This window comes from Entelurus aequoreus, linkage group LG06, assembly GCF_033978785.1.
Source record: "Entelurus aequoreus isolate RoL-2023_Sb linkage group LG06, RoL_Eaeq_v1.1, whole genome shotgun sequence".
NCBI classification, from domain to species: domain Eukaryota; kingdom Metazoa; phylum Chordata; class Actinopteri; order Syngnathiformes; family Syngnathidae; genus Entelurus; species Entelurus aequoreus.
This window is the reverse complement of record NC_084736.1, coordinates 34,905,854-34,924,334: the sequence shown is the minus strand read 5'-3', so window position 1 is coordinate 34,924,334 and position 18,481 is coordinate 34,905,854. Positions and strand designations below refer to the sequence as shown.

The window sequence follows — 18,481 nt, the reverse complement described above, 5'->3', positions numbered from 1 at the left end:
GTTCATGTGTCCCAGATTAAACCGGTAGCGGAGAGCGCTCTGTCCCCTCCTGCCCCTGCCCCCCCACCCTCGAGGTTCTTGGCGAACGGAGATCAGGTTTGGACGGTCAAGGAAATCCTCAGGGTCTGTCGACAAGGTAGGGGCCTCGTTTATCTGGTCGACTGGGAGGGATATGGGCCAGAAGACAGATCTTGGGTTCCTGCCTCCTATCTTGCCGATCCCTCTCTTCTGGAGGATTTCTACCGCTGAGCACAACACGCCCACAAAGCAACAAGCCTGCAAACAATCACTTATCAGCGCACCTGGACTTGACGAGGGGGAGCGGCATAAAGACCAGCGGACCCGAGGAACCTTTGCCAGAACGTCGCTAATCTTCCCAGTAAGCATCACGTCTGGCATTCCCTCCCCTGTGCTTTGCTCTTTGCTCTCTCTCCGTGTCTCCCTTGTTCATGTCCCTTGTGTCTTCCGCAGTGACTGCCTTCCTCGATCCACGACCTACCTGCTCGGACCCAGACCACGCTGCCTCGCTCCTGCCCTCGACCTCTTGCCTGTTCACGAACTGCCTCTTTGCCTTGCCCCTCTGGACTCGACGAAAGATACAACCAACACTCACAGACAACAACCCCTGGTAACATTTACACTATTAATATTACACATAGTCTACACTCATTCACTTAGAGTAGCATACACACGCCACATAATCATCAAAGGTTTGAATAAACCTTGTGAACCGCAGTTGTGCCCTGGTTGTCGCCTCCTTCCCTTCTCTGTACATAACAGTAATTTTATCAATAAAATCTACATGTAATATGCAGTAACTTTAATAATAACAATTAATAATATGTAGTACTTTTACAAATATAATCTAGTAATATGCAGAAACTTTAATAATATACAGTAGTTTTATAAATATCTACATAGTAATATGCAGTAACTTTAATAATATACAGTATTATCAATAATATCTACCCAGGGGTGCCCATTACGTCAATCCCGAGCTACCGGTCGATCGTGGAGGGTGTGTCAGTCGATCGCCAACTAGGCATTGAAAAAATAGTCCTAAAAATTAGCGATCAGAAATCTTCACTATGACGTCACTTTCGTCACTTGATTGACATTCACAGCACCCGAGCTCAGGCTGCTGCGAGCTCAGTGTGAAGGAAAAAAAGACCGTCAGGGAGGCGAAAAACAGTTTTTATTTCAACCATACCTCCCGTCAAAAGCCTAAAGACTGACCACATAGTTCCTGTCTTCACAATAAAAGCACTGCCCTATCCTGCCTACACTAACAAAATAAGAGTCTCAGAAAGCTGGCGTGCACAAGCTCGAAAGCCACGGAGTTTGCCGCCAATGTATTTCTTGTAAAGTGTATAAAAAGGAGTATGGAAGCTGGACAAATAAGATGGCAAAAAGCAACCACTTTCATGTGGTATTGGACAGAAAGGAGGACTTTTTTTCTCCTCCATTAAAAAATGTGGACGTTGTCAGCACTACTGTCTGATTCCAATCAATGCAAGTCATCAGAATCAGGTAATACACCAACTTATATTCTTGTCTTCAGGAAAGAAAGGAATCTATGTGTTGAACATGCTTGTATTATCATTAAACACCTTTTAACTTGTTAACAAAAACGTCTCTTTCATAAATAAATAAATATAAATTATATATATGAATGAGGTAGATCCCTTCGACTCGGTCATTTAAAAAGTCTGCTGAAAAGTGTGGGCACCCCTGATCTACACACAAATATGCCGTAACTTTGATAATATACATTACTAATATGTAGTACTTTTACAAATATTATCTAGTAATATATTGCATTTTAATATTCTGTCATTTTGTGAATAATATTTATAAAATAATATGCAGTAATTGAATTAGTACATAATACTTATTTAATAATATAATACTTTTGTGGCCTCCTCGTTTCCCCAGTTTATGATATATTTTATAATGATTATTGAATAATATACCTTTGTGACCTCCTTGTTTCACCAGTTTATGATATATTTTATAATAATTATTTAATAATACGAATACCTTTGTGACCTCATCCTTTCACCAGTTTATGATATATTTTATAATAATTATTGAATAATATAAATACCTTTGTGACCTCCTTGTTTCACTAGTTTATGATATATTTTATAATAATTATGGAATAATATTAATACTTTTGTGACCTCCTTGTTTCACTGGTTTATGATATATATTATAATAATAATTTAATAATATAATACCTTTGTGGCCTCATTGTTTCACCAGTTTATGATACATTTTATAATGATTGAATAATATAATACCTTTGTGACCTCCTTGTTTCACCAGTTTATGATACATTTTATAATAGTTATTAAATCATATGAATACCTTTGTGACCTCCTTGTTTCGCCAGTTTATAATACATTTTATAATGATTGAATAATATAATACCTTTGTGACCTCCTTGTTTCGCCAGTTTATGATGTATTTTATAATAATTATTGAATAACATAATACATTTGTGACCTCCTTGTTTCTCTAGTTTATGATACATTTTATAATAGTTATTAAATAATATGAATACCTTTGTGACCTCCTTGTTTCGCCAGTTTATAATACAGTTTATAATGATTGAATAATATAATACCTTTGTGACCTCCTTGTTTTGCCAGTTTATGATGTATTTTATAATAATTATTGAACAACATAATACATTTCTGACCCCCTTGTTCCGCCAGTTTGATATATCTTATAAAAAATTATTTCATAATATGAATACCTTTGTGACCTCCTTGTTTTACCAGTTTATGATATATTTTATAATAATTATTCAATAATATGAATACCTTTGTGACCTCCTTGTTTCACTAGTTTATGATATATTTTATGATAATTACTGAATAATATAATACCTTTGTGACCTCCTTGTTTCACCAGTTTATGATATATTTTATAATAATAACTTGGAGGTATGCGGTCCGCTTAGGCTTGACTCAGGGAAAAGGACGCCCCTGCCATGCATAGTCCCATGAGAAGTTTGCTGCTCAACACCAAGCAGCAACTCATGATTAATTGGGATTGACGAAAGCCCTGGGCCGATCACCCTGTGGCTGGCCACCCCTGGAGAGGGCGTCTAGTGATACGGCCGAAACGCCCAGTGACCCAGGGGCACACTACTGATGATGCGTCCAAATTGTAAAGCACCCATCTACTATTCCACCAGTCATCACCAAACACGCTCAAGTATGTGCCAGCACAAAGGAATTTACAACTTATCCTGTGTTTCTTAAACCAAACTAATAATATAATACCTTTGTGACCTTGTTTCACGAAATATTTTATAATAATGATTGAATAATATAATACCTTTGTGACTTCCTTGTTTCACCAGTTTGATATATTTTATAATATTTATTGAATAATATAATAGCTCTGTGACCTCCTTGTTTCATCAGTTTATGACATATTTTATAATAATTATTTAATAAAATAATACCTTTTTGACCTCCTTGTTTCACCAGTTTATGATATATTTTATAATAATTATTGAATAATATAATACCTTTGGGACCTCCTTGTTTCACCAATTTATGATGTATTTTATAATTATTGAATAATATGAATACCTTTGTGACCTCCTTGTTTCACCAGTTTGTTACATTTTATAGTAATGATTGAATAATATAATACCTTTGTGACCTCCTTGTTTCACCAGTTTGTGATATATTTTATAACAATTATTCAATAATATGAATACCTATGTGACATCCTTGTTTCGCCAGTTTATGATATATTTTATAATATTGATTGAATAATATAATACATTTGTGACCTTGTTTTGCCAGTTTATGATATATTTTATAATAAATATTGAATAATATGAATAGCTTTGTGACCTCCTTGTTTCACCAGTTTATGATATATTTAATTAAATAATTATTGAATAATACGAATACCTTTGTGACCTTGTTTCGCCAGTTTATGATATATTTTATAATAATGATTGAATAATATAATACCTTTGTGACCTCCTAGTTTCGCCAGTTTATGATATATTTTATAATATTGATTGAATAATATAATACCTTTGTGACCTCCTTGTTTCGCCAGTTTGATGTAATCTGAGTCGCTGTCAAGAACTCCAACTCTCTTGCCGATGTTCTTCTTGTCTTCACCTGTGTTGACGATGGGAGAAAGTCCTGGAATTTGGGAGATCTGACCTTTGACTCCTTGATGTGCCTTCTTTGCAGCTGAGACATTGGAAGACACACAAAAGTCACAAAGTGAATAAGAAAACTCTCCGGTCAGTATCGCGAGCAAAGCAACTGCTTTTTCCCACAGAGTTGCAACAGAGGAAAAGGTCCCTGAAGGCAACACAAGCAGTATTTTGATCATTTCTTTTGAACGATGCCGTTTTAAACTCTTGTGAACTTGTGTAAACTCTTGTGAACTTGTGTAAACTCTTGTGTAAACTATTGTACTTGCCGGACTTGGTGCTTGGAAGGCCGTTAGTCTTGGGATCTTTGGTGTTTCTGGCGGAGGAGAAGGGGAGAAGAGTCAACTTCCGGGTTGCTAGATCGCTTAGCTTCACTTTAGCGTCACTTTCCTCGCAAAAGTCAACATTTCGCCTTTTTTGTGGCGCACAAACCGCCAACATTTCATCCGCGACAACTTGAATAAAGACACTTTTCTTACTTGGAGTTCATTTTGTTCGCGGAAAAAAGCTTATCCGGTGGACTTTGTTGTCTTCACGTTGCCTGGCAACACGTTCAATGAAGTCCAAACAAGAATGAAAAAGCCAAATTTGTTTGCAATAACTGAGAGGAATAAATGTTGCTTTTTATGCGCTCCAGCGGACTGTTGGACGCTCGTTGACTTTAGTTGTAAAGAAAAGATCAAACATTTGATTTCTACTGCGTGCACGCACGTCGACACTCGTGTACGCGCACGCACGCACCAAGCACTGCTACGTCTCTCACATGCCTCAGTTATCATATATATTTAATTAAATGTGTTTATTACTTCAGTTATCACATATATATTGTTTAATTAAATATGTGTGTTTATTACTTCAGTTATCATATATAACTACAATCAATAAAAGTCAACATGAGTGACAAAACAATATTTTATTCATTAAAAATACACAATAAATACATCAGTAGATCACTTAAGTATGTTTCAAAGTGACAACAAATTCAAGTCTTGGATGCAACAATCAGCAGTTTTTTTTTTATATCACAGAATAGATATCTAGATCCATACAAGGTGTCTAATTATAGATCTATAAACATATGTAGATCTATAAATCAGGTGGTTATACTGTGGATGTATAACATATGTGTAGTACTATTTATGGATGTATGCATGTGTGTAGTTATACAAAAGCCAAAAGCAGTGAAGTTGTCACGTTGTGTAAATGGTCAATAAAAAGAGAAGACAATGATTTGCAAATCCCTTTCAACTTATATTCAATTGAATAGACTGCAAAGACAAGATATTTCATGTTCACACTGAGAAACTTCATTTTTTTTGTGCAAATAATTATGAACTTAGAATTTAATGGCAGCAACACATGTCAAAAAAGGCATTTTCACCACTGTGTTACATGGCCTTTCCTTTTAACAACACTCAGTAAAGGTTTGAGAACTGAGGAGACACATTTTTGAAGTGGAATTATTTCCCATACTTGCTTCATGTACAGCTTAAGTTGTTCAACAGTCTACCTTCTGACATTTTAGCCTTCATATTGCACCACACATTTTCAATGTCTGGACTACAGCATACTTGCCAACCTTGAGACCTCCGATAGAATTCACCAACTAAAGTATTTCATATATATATATATATATATATATATATATATATATATATATATATATATATATATATATATATATATATATATATATATATATATATATATATATATATATATATATATATATATATATATATATATATATATATATATATATATATATATGTATGTATATATATATATATGTATATGTATGAAATACTTGACTTTCAGTGAATTCTATATATATATACACTACCGTTCAAAAGTTTGGGGTCACCCAAACAACTTTGTGGAATAGCCTTCATTTCTAAGAACAAGAATAGACTGTCGAGTTTCAGATGAAAGTTCTCTTTTTCTGGCCATTTTGAGCGTTTAATTGACCCCACAAATGTGATGCTCCAGAAACTCAATCTGCTCAAAGGAAGGTCAGTTTTGTAGCTTCTGTAACGAGCTAAACTGTTTTCAGATGTGTGAACATGATTGCACAAGGGTTTTCTAATCATCAATTAGCCTTCTTAGCCAATGAGCAAACACATTGTACCATTAGAACACTGGAGTGATAGTTGCTGGAAATGGGCCTCTATACACCTATGTAGATATTGCACCAAAAACCAGACATTTGCAGCTAGAATAGTCATTTACCACATTAGCAGTGTATAGAGCAGGGGTCACCAACCTTTTTGAAACCAAGGGCTACTTCTTGGGTACTGATTAATGCGAAGGGCTACCAGTTTGATAACCACTTAAATAAATTGCCAGAAGTAGCCAATTTGCTCAATTTACCTTTAACTCTGTTATTATTAATAATTAATGATATTTATCTTCGTGGAAACACTGATCATCTTAATGATTTCTCACAATAAATATATATAGAAACAGATAAATATCAATATGCAACACTTTATTTTTATATTTTCTCTAAGTGCACATTTTTCAAATTGAACATTTTCAAATGATCACTTCTAAGACAGTCTTGTGAAATCACAATATCCCATTTTAACTAGCTAGCCACTAACATTTTTTTAACAAATCATGAATTACTTTGCACCATGTTTGTACAAATAATAACTCATGTAAAATACAAAAGTAAACTCTCAAATTTTTAAATCATGTCACACTTTGAACTGGACACCAAATCTGTTATCTGTTTCTTTTTCAGTTAGTGGGAAGCCTGGCATTGCATGCTGTTAACTAGTGTGTTGTACTCTGGTGTGTAACTTGACACTGCAACTCTGAGTGAGTCTTGCAGATGTGCATCAGTGAGGCATGTTCTGTGTTTGTTCTTGATGAAGTTCATGTCAGAAAAGGCTGATTCACAAAGATAAGATTTTTCCTCATTGTTTGCGGAACCTTCTTCATCTTTTGGACATATTTTCACAGCAATCTGGCCTTAAGCTTAATTATGATAAATGTAAAATGTTAAGGATCGGAAATCTAAAGGGAACGTCCTTTCGAATGGAATGCAAAGTGCCTGTTTTGTGGACAGATGGACCAGTTAACATACTTGGTGTTGTTGTCCCAGAAAATCTGGAAGATCTAGGCTCAGTAAATTATGATAATCGACTAAGAAAGCTGGACAAAATTATGCAATTATGGAAAGGGAAATCCCTAACCTTGTATGGTAAAATGTCCATTGCCAACTCGTTAATTATTCCTCAATGTATTTATTTGTTTTTGTCATTACCAGCTCCATCACAAAACTTTTTTAAGATTTATGAGCGGAGGGTCTTCGATTTTGTCTGGAACGGCAAACCAGAAAAGATTAAAAGAAAGGTTTTGTACAAAGAGTATGAATATGGGGGCCTGAAACTTCTCAACCTTGAAGCTATGTGTCTGTCTTTAAAAGCATCAATTGTTCCAAAGATGTATTTAAACATTGAGTGGTACACAAATGTCCTGTTGGACAAAAAACATGTACTGTATCAAAAGAAATTGTATCCTTTTTTACAAGTAATCCCCTCCCAGAGAGTCTGCTGGGAAACATGGCGGGGTTCATAAAGGAAACAATCCACTCATAGTGGTGTTTTCAATTTTATGTGCCAGAAAAAAGAGACGATATTTTGCAGCAGTTAATATGGATGAACTCTAATATTGTAATAGATGGAAAGCCTTTCTTTTGGAAAAATATGTTTGAAAGAGGAATCATTTTTGTCAATGATATTATCAATGAGAATGGTAAAATTATGAAGTATGATGAATTTAGAGCTATGTATGGGGATGCTTGCTCAAGCTTTTCATTTGATCAACTAACTGGAGTAATTGGGAAAAGATGGAAACAAATAATTAATTATGGAACTACTAAATTATTAGTTTGTAAACCTCTAATAAGAAATTCTAGTTGGCAAAAAGGAACTAAAATAAATAGAAAAATATATAATTTTTATTTAATAAAGAAATCTTTGAAGGCTGCCTCATACAACATAAATGGAAATTGAGAGGACTTTTTTGACTGCCCGTTGCCATGGGATGCCATATTCAAACTAATCTATAAAACCACTATCGATGTGCAAAATCGTTATTTTCAAATTAAAATTATTTATAACTTCTTACCCACAGGGAAAATGTTAAAATTATGGAATATGACAGAGTCAGATGATTGCCGATTTTGTTGTCAGGAGCCTGAATCCACCCTGCATTTGTTTTGGTATTGTCATATTGTGTCTTTGTTTTGGGTGGAAGTTGAAAAAATGTGTTTAAGGATTGGTTTGTTTATGAAGCTTAATGTGGTTTCTGTTATTTTAGGAGAGTTCATTGACAATCATGATTTAGTCAATTTAATTATAGTACTCGGTAAAATGTTTATTTTTAAGGCCAAAAACAGATATTCACTTAGTATTACTTTCTTTAAAACATTTATTCAGTATTTTCTAACTTTAGAAAGTTACATGGTTGAAAACGATAATGATGCCAAAAAACATTTAAAAAAAAGATGAGAAGTCCTCAAAGGCTTATTTTGAAAGTATAATTATGTTTATAGATTATATGATATCTGTTGTTGTGTTCCATAATTTGAGTGACCTGGACATAATCTGGACTGTACATAAATGCTTATTTTGAAAATGTAATTTTGTTTATAAATTATATGCAATCTGTTGTGTTCCCTAATTTTTTTCTGTGTACATGAATGAAAGTGTGTGTTGCTGAGTCCGACTTGGACATTATCTGGACTTGGCCTGGTTTAAAAAACCCTTTAAACAAATCTAATTTCATTGACAACCTGGTCTGTTGAAGATAAGGCCCTTTTTTCAAAAAAAAAAAAAAATAAGATAAATAAATAAAAAACATTTTCTTGGATAAAAAAGAAAGTAAAACAATATAAAAATAATTACATAAAAAATAGTAATTAATGAAAATGTTAGTGGACCAGCAGCCTATACAATCATGTGTGCTTCAGGGACTGTGTCCCTTGCAGATGTGTTGTCTATGTTGTGGGAACCAGAATATTGGTAGCAGAAAGAAATAACCCCTTTTGTGTGAGTGGGTGTGGATGAGTGTGCATGGTGGAGGTTGTTTGGGTTGATGCACTGATTGAAAGTGTATCTTGTGTTTTTTCTATGTAGATTTATTTAAAAAAATAAAATAAAATAATAATTTTAAAAAAAAATAATTTTTTTTTTTTTTTAGAACAGGCCCGCGGGCGACTCATCTGGTCCTTACGGGCGACCTGGTGCCCGCGGGCACCGCGTTGGTGACCCCTGGTATAGAGTGTATTTCTTTAAAGTTAAGACTAGTTTAAAGTTATCTTAATTGAAAAGTACAGTGCTTTTCCTTCAAAAATAAGGACATTTCAATGTGACCCCAAACTTTTGAACGGTAGTGTATATATATATATATTTATTTTATTATACATATAAATAAAATAAATACTTGAATTTCAGTGTTCTGGAGGCTATCCAGTAGATGGCAGTATTGTCCTGTTTAAGAGTGTCACAACATTGCTGTTTACGGTAGACTAAACGTGACTGCTGTTGTTGTGTGTTGTTACCGCGCTGGGAGGACGTTAATGAAACTGCCTAAAAATAAACCCACATAAGAAACCAAGAACTCGCCCTCGATCATTCTACAGTTATAACATGATTAGGCAGGCACACTGTTAATATTGTGGGAAAGCGGACGTGAAAACAGACTGTTGCCGCTGTCCCCACTCAGGTGCGCATTGAGCTGGCGGGGGCGTGGCCTCCAGCTCCGGCTGAATACCGGGAGTTTGTCGGGAGAAAATTTCTGCCGGGAGGTTATCGGGAGAGGCGCTGAATACCGGGAGTCTCCCGCTAAAAATGGGAGGGTTGGAAAGTATGACTACAGGCAAGCCAGTCTAGTACCCGCACTCTTTTACTATGAAGCCATGCTGTTGTAACACGTGGCTTGGCATTGTATTGCTGAAATAAGCAGGGGCATCCATGATAACGATGGCAACATATGTTGCTCCAAAAGCTGTATGTACCTTTCAGCATTAATGGTGCCTTCACAGATGTGTAAGTTACCCATGCCTTGGGCATTAATACACCCCCATACCATCAAAGATGCTGCCTTTTACACTTTGCGACTAGAACAGTCTGGATGGTTCTTTTCCTCTTTGGTCCAGTTTCCAAAAACAATTTGAAATGTGGACTCGTCACACCACAGAACACTTTTCATCAGTCCATCTTAGATGAGCTCGGGCCCAGCGAAGCGTTTCTGGGTGTTGTTGATAAATGGCTTTGCATTGTAGAGTTTTAACTTGCACTTACAGATGTAGCGACCAACTGTAGTTACTGACAGTGGTTTTCTGAAGTGTTCCTGAGCCCATGTGGTGATATCCTTTACACACTGATGTGGCTTTTTGATGCAGTACCGCCTGAGGGATCCAAGGTGCGTAATATCATGGCTTACGTGCAGTGATTTCTCCAGATTCTCTGAACCTTTTGACATTACGGAGCATAGATGGTGAAATCCCTAAATTCCTTGCAATAGCTGGTTGAGAAATGTTGTTCTTAAACAATTTGCTCAGGCATTTGTTGACAAAGTGGTGACCCTCACCCCGTTCTTGTTTGTGAATGACTGAGCATTTCATGGAAGCTGCTTTTATACACAATCATGGCACCCACCTGTTCCCAATTAGCCTGTTCACCTGTGGGATGTTCCAAATAAGTCTTTGATGAGCAGTCAACTTTCTCGCAGGCATCAAATTCCAAATGAGCTAATATTTGCAAAAAATAACAAAGTTTCTCAGTGTGAACATGAAATATCTTATCTTTAAGGATTTGCAAATCATTGTATTCTCTTTTTACCATTTACACAACGTGAACACTTCACTGCCTTTGGCTTTTGTAGATGTACAACATGTGTGTAGTTATAGAAGTACAACATGTGTATAGTTATATAAGTACATGTGTGTAGTTATAGAAGTACATAACATGTGTGTAGCAGTGACGTGCGGTGAGGTTCATGGCTGGTGAGGCACTGACTTCATCACAGTCAGATTTACAAACATATGAACCCTAAAGAGTATCTTATTCACCATTTGATTGGCAGCAGTTAACGGGTTATGTTTAAAAGCTCATACCAGCATTCTTCCCTGCTTGGCACTCAGCATCAATGGTTGGATTTGGGGGTTAAATCACCAAAAATGATTGCCGGGCGCGGCGCCGCTGCTGCCCACACCTCCCAGGGGGATGGGTCAAATGCAGAGGGCAAATTTCACCACACCTACTGTGTGTGACAATCATTGGTACTTTAATTTAACTTTATACATACAAACTGTAGCATACAAAAAAGCACATTTGATAAAAAAAAACTTTATCATGGTCTTACCTTTACTTATAAATGAAGTCCATGCGCAGCTCCTTTTGAACAAAAGCATTGATAACTTGTTTATAGAAGTCTTCCTAATCTTTCTTCAGTTTTAAAAGTCTCTCTGTCTCGATGGAGATCTTCTTTAAGTATTACCTCCTGCTTCGATTGAAAGTCCAGTTTAGAAAACGGTTTTATTTTAGATATGTAATCCTCCATGTTAATAGTCCAGGCAAGAGGAAAAAATAAACGATCGCTGCTAACTGTTGCTGCTTGTTGTCACTTATCCTGCAGCCGAGTAGTCGCAAGAATGATCGCTGGGATCACTACCGCCCTCTACCACCAGGAGGCGGGATTACTGCGAGCGTCACACAGTGCGTCTTTTGCAGCCGCTGGATGCATATAACAATATTTTTTTTCTTTTTACATTTTTTTTCTTTCCATGATGGCACGTGAGGCCCTGCCTCACCTGCCTCCCCTGACTGCACGTCACTGGTGTGTAGTTATAGAAGTACAACATGTGTGTAGTTATAGAAGTATAAAACATGTGTATCGTTATATAAGTACATGTGTGTAGTTATAAGTACAACATGTGTGTAGTTATATAAGTATACAACATGTGTACAGTTATAGAAGTATACTACATGTGTATAGTTATAGAAGTATACAACATGTGTATAGTTATAGAAGTGAGGCAGAAGAGCTTTTTGGCAGCTGCACCCATGACTGAGCAGCCCTATTCAGGATCCACTCTGCTCACCCCAGTAGGGGAGGGGGTTAGAAAAGGTACCCTAAAAATAGCCTGCCTCGCAACATCCTGTCTGGAATACCGCATCCAGAGGGATCACCACCACGCGGTCAGAAACAAAGAAAACAAAAACTACACATTGGAGCCTGGAACGTGCGAACCCTCACGGACAACCAAGCCAGCGATCGACCTGAAAGGCGAACTGCCATCATCTCCAGAGAGCTAAGGAAGTTCCAGATCGACATCGCAGCACTCTCCGAGACCCGACTGGCCGACGAAGGGCAGCTGAAGGAAGAAAAAGGCGGATATACTTTCTTTTGGAAAGGAAAGCCTGCAAATGAGCCACGAATCCACGGTGTGGGTTTTGCTATTAAGAACTGCCTCATCAACCACCTCCATGAACTTCCTGTGGGCATCAACGAGCGCCTAATGACCTTACGCCTTATGCTTGCTAGCAGTCATATGGCCACGGTCGTTAGTGCCTATGCACCAACCCTTGATGCACAGGATGAAGTTAAGGAGGCCTTTTATGCTGACCTGGACAAAGTTCTATCTGAAGTCCCCAAGGAGGACAAGTTAATCCTGCTCGGAGACTTCAACGCCAGAGTGGGACGAAACCACCACCTATGGAGGGGTACGCTGGGGAGAGAAGGGGTCGGAAATACAAACTCTAATGGCACACTACTGCTAACTAAGTGCTCGGAGCACAACCTGGTTATCACCAACACACTTTTCCGTCAGAAAACCAAGTTCAAAACATCATGGATGCACCCTCGCTCCAAACTGTGGCGTCTCATTGACTATGTCATTGTCCGCTCTAAAGACCGTCGCGACGTCCTAAACACCAGAGCAATGACCAGTGCAGACGACTGCTGGACCGACCACCGCCTCATTCGCTCCATCATGTCCATCCCCTTAATGCGGAAAAGACGGATGCAGAAAAGACAGTGCCGGCCAAGAATTAACATCGAGCTGTTGAGTGACACCACCTACCAACAACAGCTGCAGGAGGCCTTTAGCGCAGCGTTGCCCAAACAGTACCCAGAGAATACGGAAACACACTGGAGCACACTTTCGACTGCCATAATGAAATCCTGCAAAAATATCCTTGGTCTCAAAAAGCGAAAACATCAAGACTGGTTTGATGAGAACGACACTGAGATCCTGCAACTAATTGACAACAAGCGGCAAGCTTTCATCACTTGGCAAAACGACATCCACTGCAAAGTGAAAAGAGTAGCCCACGCCAAAGCGAAGGCAGCTGTCCAAACACAGGCTAGGAAACTGAAGAACCAGTGGTGGACAAAGAAGGCTCTGGAGATCGAGCAGCTTGCTGACTCTGGAGACACGAGAGGCTTCTTCGATGCCACAAGAGTGGTGTATGGTCCCAGCCACCGCTGCCTAACCCCCCTTCGCTCAAAGGATGGTCTGCTGCTGCTGAAGGACAAGGACGCAATTTCAAACAGGTGGAAAGAACACTATGAGGACCTCTTAAACAGGGACACTATACCTGAGATGGAGGCTCTTGACCAACTCCCACAACAACCCACAGATGAAAGCATGGGAGAACCACCTACCTTGGATGAGCTGCAGGATGCCATTGGAAAGATGAGGAACAACAAGGCTGCTGGGCCCGACGGCATTCCAGCAGAGGTCCTGAAGAAAGGCGGACCCGATCTTACCAAGGACATCCATGCCCTGCTTCTCAAAATATGGGAAGAAGAGGAAATCCCTGCACAGCTCAGAGATGCCCTAATTGTCTCCATATTTAAGAAAGGAGACAAGGCAGACTGTGGGAATTACCGTGGCATCTCTCTCCTGTCCACCATAGGGAAAGCCCTCGCTCGGGTTTTGGCCAACAGACTCACCCCCCTGTCAGAAAGCGTGCTTCCTGAGTCTCAGAGTGGATTTCGCCCAAGCAGAGGCACCACAGACCTGATTTTCATCGCACGACAACTGCAAGAAAAATGCCGGGAACAAAACCAATCATTATACATGGCCTTCATAGACCTCACCAAAGCCTTCGACTCGGTTAACCGTCAGGCCCTTTGGCTGGTTCTGTCAAAGATTGGCTGCCCAGACAAATACATCCGGGTACTGAGACTACTGCATGATAACATGTCAGCCACAGTGCTCAGTGGCAGTGGAGATGAAACGGAACCCTTTAGGGTAGACACAGGTGTAAAACAGGGATGTGTCATCGCTCCAACACTATTTTCCATCTTTGTTGCTGCTATCCTCCATCTCACAAACATACATCTGCCCCAGGGAGTCAAAATAATGTACAGAACCGACGGTCAACTCCTCAACATCAACCGTTTCAGGGCTAAAGGTCAAACCACCACCATATCCATCATGGAGCTGCAGTATGCAGACGATAATGCCCTCGTAGCCCTCTCAGAAGAGGACCTACAGTGCACTCTGTCTGCTTTTGCGAAGGCATACAAACAGCTTGGTCTTGCCATCAATATAAAGAAAACCCAAATCCTCCACCAATCACCACCAGACTGTAGTGCGCCTGTCCTGCCCCCAAACCTCTCAATTGACAAAATCCGACTGGAAAATGTGGACCACTTCCAATATCTCGGGAGCCTCCTGTCATCTAAAGCTGTCATTGACGATGAAATTCACCACCGCCTCAGCTGTGCCAGTGGGGCCTTCTCGAGGCTGAGGAAGCGAGTCTTCGAGAACCGTGACCTCCAAGCAAAGACCAAAATCCTGGTCTACAAAGCAGTCGTGCTCCCCACCCTTCTGTATGGGTCAGAAGCCTGGACCACCTACAGCAGGCACTTAAAGGCACTCGAGACCTACCATCATAGATGTCTCAGAAAAATCCTCAGGATCAGCTGGGAGGACCGACGCACCAACACCAGCGTCCTGGAGGAGGCTGGCTTGCCCACCATCACTGCCACGATTGCCCAAAACCAACTTAGATGGACTGGCCATGTAGTCCGCATGCCTGACTCTCACCTCCCAAAACAAGTTCTTTATTCACAACTTGTTGAAGGGAAACGGGCCCCGGGAGGTCAAAAGAAGAGATTCAAGGATAACATCAAAGCAAACCTAAAAAAGTGTCACATAGACCTTAAGTCTTGGGAAGTCAAGGCAACAGACAGGACGATGTGGAGAAACCTTGTCCGTGAGGGTGCCGCACAATATAATGACGACCTCCGCCATGCTGCACAAGACAAGCGCAGACTAAGAAAGGAGAGAGCATCCACCAAGCAGGCCCAACCCAAGCCCACCACCACTACATTCCCTTGTCCACATTGCCCCAGAATAATCGGGTCCAGAATCGGCCTCTACGCCCACCTGAAGACCCACAAGCACCAGGAAGGAGGACAGTCATACTCGACCACGAGTGACCGCCGATGATGAGTTATAGAAGTACAACATGTGTGTAGTTATAGAAGTATAAAACATGTGTATCATTATATAAGTACATGTGTGTAGTTATAAGTACAACATGTGTGTAGTTATATAAGTATACAACATGTGTACAGTTATAGAAGTATACTACATGTGTATAGTTATAGAAGTATACAACATGTGTATAGTTATAGAAGTACATGTGTGTAGTTATATAAGTATACAACATGTGTGTAGTTATAACATGTGTATAGTTATAGAAGTAAATGTATGTAGTTATAGAAGTACGTGTGTGTAGTTATACAGGTATAAGTACAACAAATGTGTAGTTATATAAGTACATGTGTGTAGTTATAGAAGTATACAACATGTGTGTAATTATAGAAGTACAACATGTGTGTAGTTATAAAAGTACATGTGTGTAGTTATTAAAGTGCAACATGTGTGTAGTTATAAAAGTACAATATGTGTGTAGTTATAGAAGTACGTGTGTGTAGTTATAGAAGTATACAACATGTGTATAGTTATAGAAGTATACAACATGTTTATAGTTATAGAAGTATACAACATGTTTATAGTTATAGAAGTATACAACATGTGTGTAGTTATAGAAGTATACAACATGTGTATAGTTATAGAAGTATACAACATGTTTATATAGTTATAGAAGTATACAACATGTGTGTAGTTATAGAAGTACATGTGTGTAGTTATAGAAGTATACATGTGTATAGTTATAGAAGTACACATGTGGTTACATAAGTACAACATGTGTATAGTTATAGAAATACAACATGTGTGTAGTTATAGAAGTATACAACATGTGTGTAGTTATAGAAGTACATGTGTGGTTATATAAGTACAACATGTGTGTAGTTATAGAAGTACAACATGTGTGTAGTTATAGAAGTATACAACATGTGTAGTTATAGAAGTATACGACATGTGTGTAGTTATAGAAGTACATGTGACATGTGTGTAGTAATATAAGTACAACCTGTGTGTAGTGTAGTTATATAAGTACATGTGTAGTTATAGAAGTATACAACATGTGTGTAGTTATATAAGTACATTTGTGTAGTAATATCAGTACATGTGTGTAGTTATAGAAGTACATGTGTGTATTTATAAGTGTACGTGTGTAGTTATAAAAGTACGACATGTGTGTAGTTATAAGTATAACATGTGTGTAGTTATACAAGTACACCATTTGTGTAGTTATATCAGTACATGTGTGTAGTTATAGAACTATACATGTGTGTAGTTATAGAAGTACATGTGTAGTTATAGAAGTACAACATGTGTATAGTTATAGAAGTATACATGTGTATAGCTATAGAAATACAACATGTGTGTAGTTATACAAGTACATGCGTGTAGTTATATAAGTACATGTGTATAGTTATAGAAGTATACATGTGTATAGTTATAGAGGTATACAACATGTGTATAGTTATAGAAGTATACATGTGTATAGTTATAGAAGTATACAACATTTTAATTTTCCTGAGGGAAATCTCCTGAAGAAATCAATAAAGTACTATCTATCTAACATGTGTGTAGTTATAGAAGTACAACACGTGTATAGTTATATAAGTACATGTGTGTAGTTATAGAAGTATACAACATGTGTGTAGTTATAGAAGTACATGTGTGGTTATATAAGTACAACATGTGTGTAGTTATATAAGTACAACATGTGTGTAGTTATAGAAGTATACAACATGTGTATAGTTATAGAAGTATACAACATGTTTATAGTTATAGAAGTAAGCAACATGTGTGTAGTTATAGAAGTACAACATGTGTGTAGTTATAGAAGTACATGTGTGGTTATATAAGTACAACATGTGTGTAGTTATATAAGTATACGACATGTGTGTAGTTATAGAAGTACAACATGTGTAGTTATAGAAGTACATGTGACATGTTGTAGTAATATAAGTACAACCTGTGTATTGTAGTTATATAAGTACATGTGTGTAGTTATAGAAGTATACAACATGTGTGTAGTTATATAAGTACATTTGTGTAGTAATATCAGTACATGTGTGTATTTATAAGTGTACGTGTGTAGTTATAAAAGTACGACATGTGTGTAGTTATATAAGTACATGTGTGTAGTTATAAGTATAACATGTGTGTAGTTATACAAGTACACCATTTGTGTAGTTATATCAGTACGTGTGTAGTTATAGAACTATACATGTGTGTAGTTATAGAAGTACATGTGTAGTTATAGAAGTACATGTGTATAGTTATAGAAGTATACATGTGTATAGCTATAGAAATACAACATGTGTGTAGTTATATAAGTACATGCGTGTAGTTATATAAGTACATGTGTATAGTTATAGAAGTATACATGTGTATAGTTATAGAGGTATACAACATGTGTATAGTTATAGAAGTATACATGTGTATAGTTATAGAAGTATACATTTTAATTTTCCTGAGGGAAATCTCCTGAAGAAATCAATAAAGTACTATCTATCTAACATGTGTGTAGTTATAGAAGTACAACACGTGTATAGTTATATAAGTACATGTGTGTAGTTATATAAGTATACAACATGTGTGTAGTTTTAGAAGTATACAACATGTGTGTTGTTATACAAGTATATAACGTGTGTAGTTATATAAGTATACATGTGTATAGTTATATAAGTATACAACATGTGTGTAGTTATAGAAGTACACATAAGTGTAGATGTAGTAGTATACAACATATGTGTAGTTATAGAAGTACAACTTGTGTGTAATTATATAAGTACATGTGTGTAGTTATATAAGTACATGTGTGTAGTTAT

The 18,481-nt window shown here is 37.6% G+C and overlaps 1 protein-coding gene across 2 annotated transcripts in view; it reads right to left on the bottom strand.

Moving 5' to 3' along the window:
* The window catches only part of LOC133652171 (uncharacterized protein C7orf57 homolog), a 78,451-nt gene extending 73,539 nt beyond the window's left edge, over positions 1–4,912 (bottom strand). The window contains exons 1-3 of one of the 2 annotated variants that reach the window (XM_062050614.1): positions 4,678–4,912; positions 4,468–4,514; positions 4,068–4,232 (exon numbers count right to left, since the gene is read on the bottom strand). In XM_062050614.1, the coding sequence (XP_061906598.1) occupies positions 4,068–4,232; positions 4,468–4,514; positions 4,678–4,688 (223 nt within the window). In that variant the 5' untranslated portion in view covers positions 4,689–4,912. The remainder of the gene's footprint in view (positions 1–4,067; positions 4,233–4,467; positions 4,515–4,677) is intronic. The other variant, XM_062050613.1, reaches the window with a different exon arrangement.
* Positions 4,913–18,481: the final 13,569 nt, after the last annotated feature.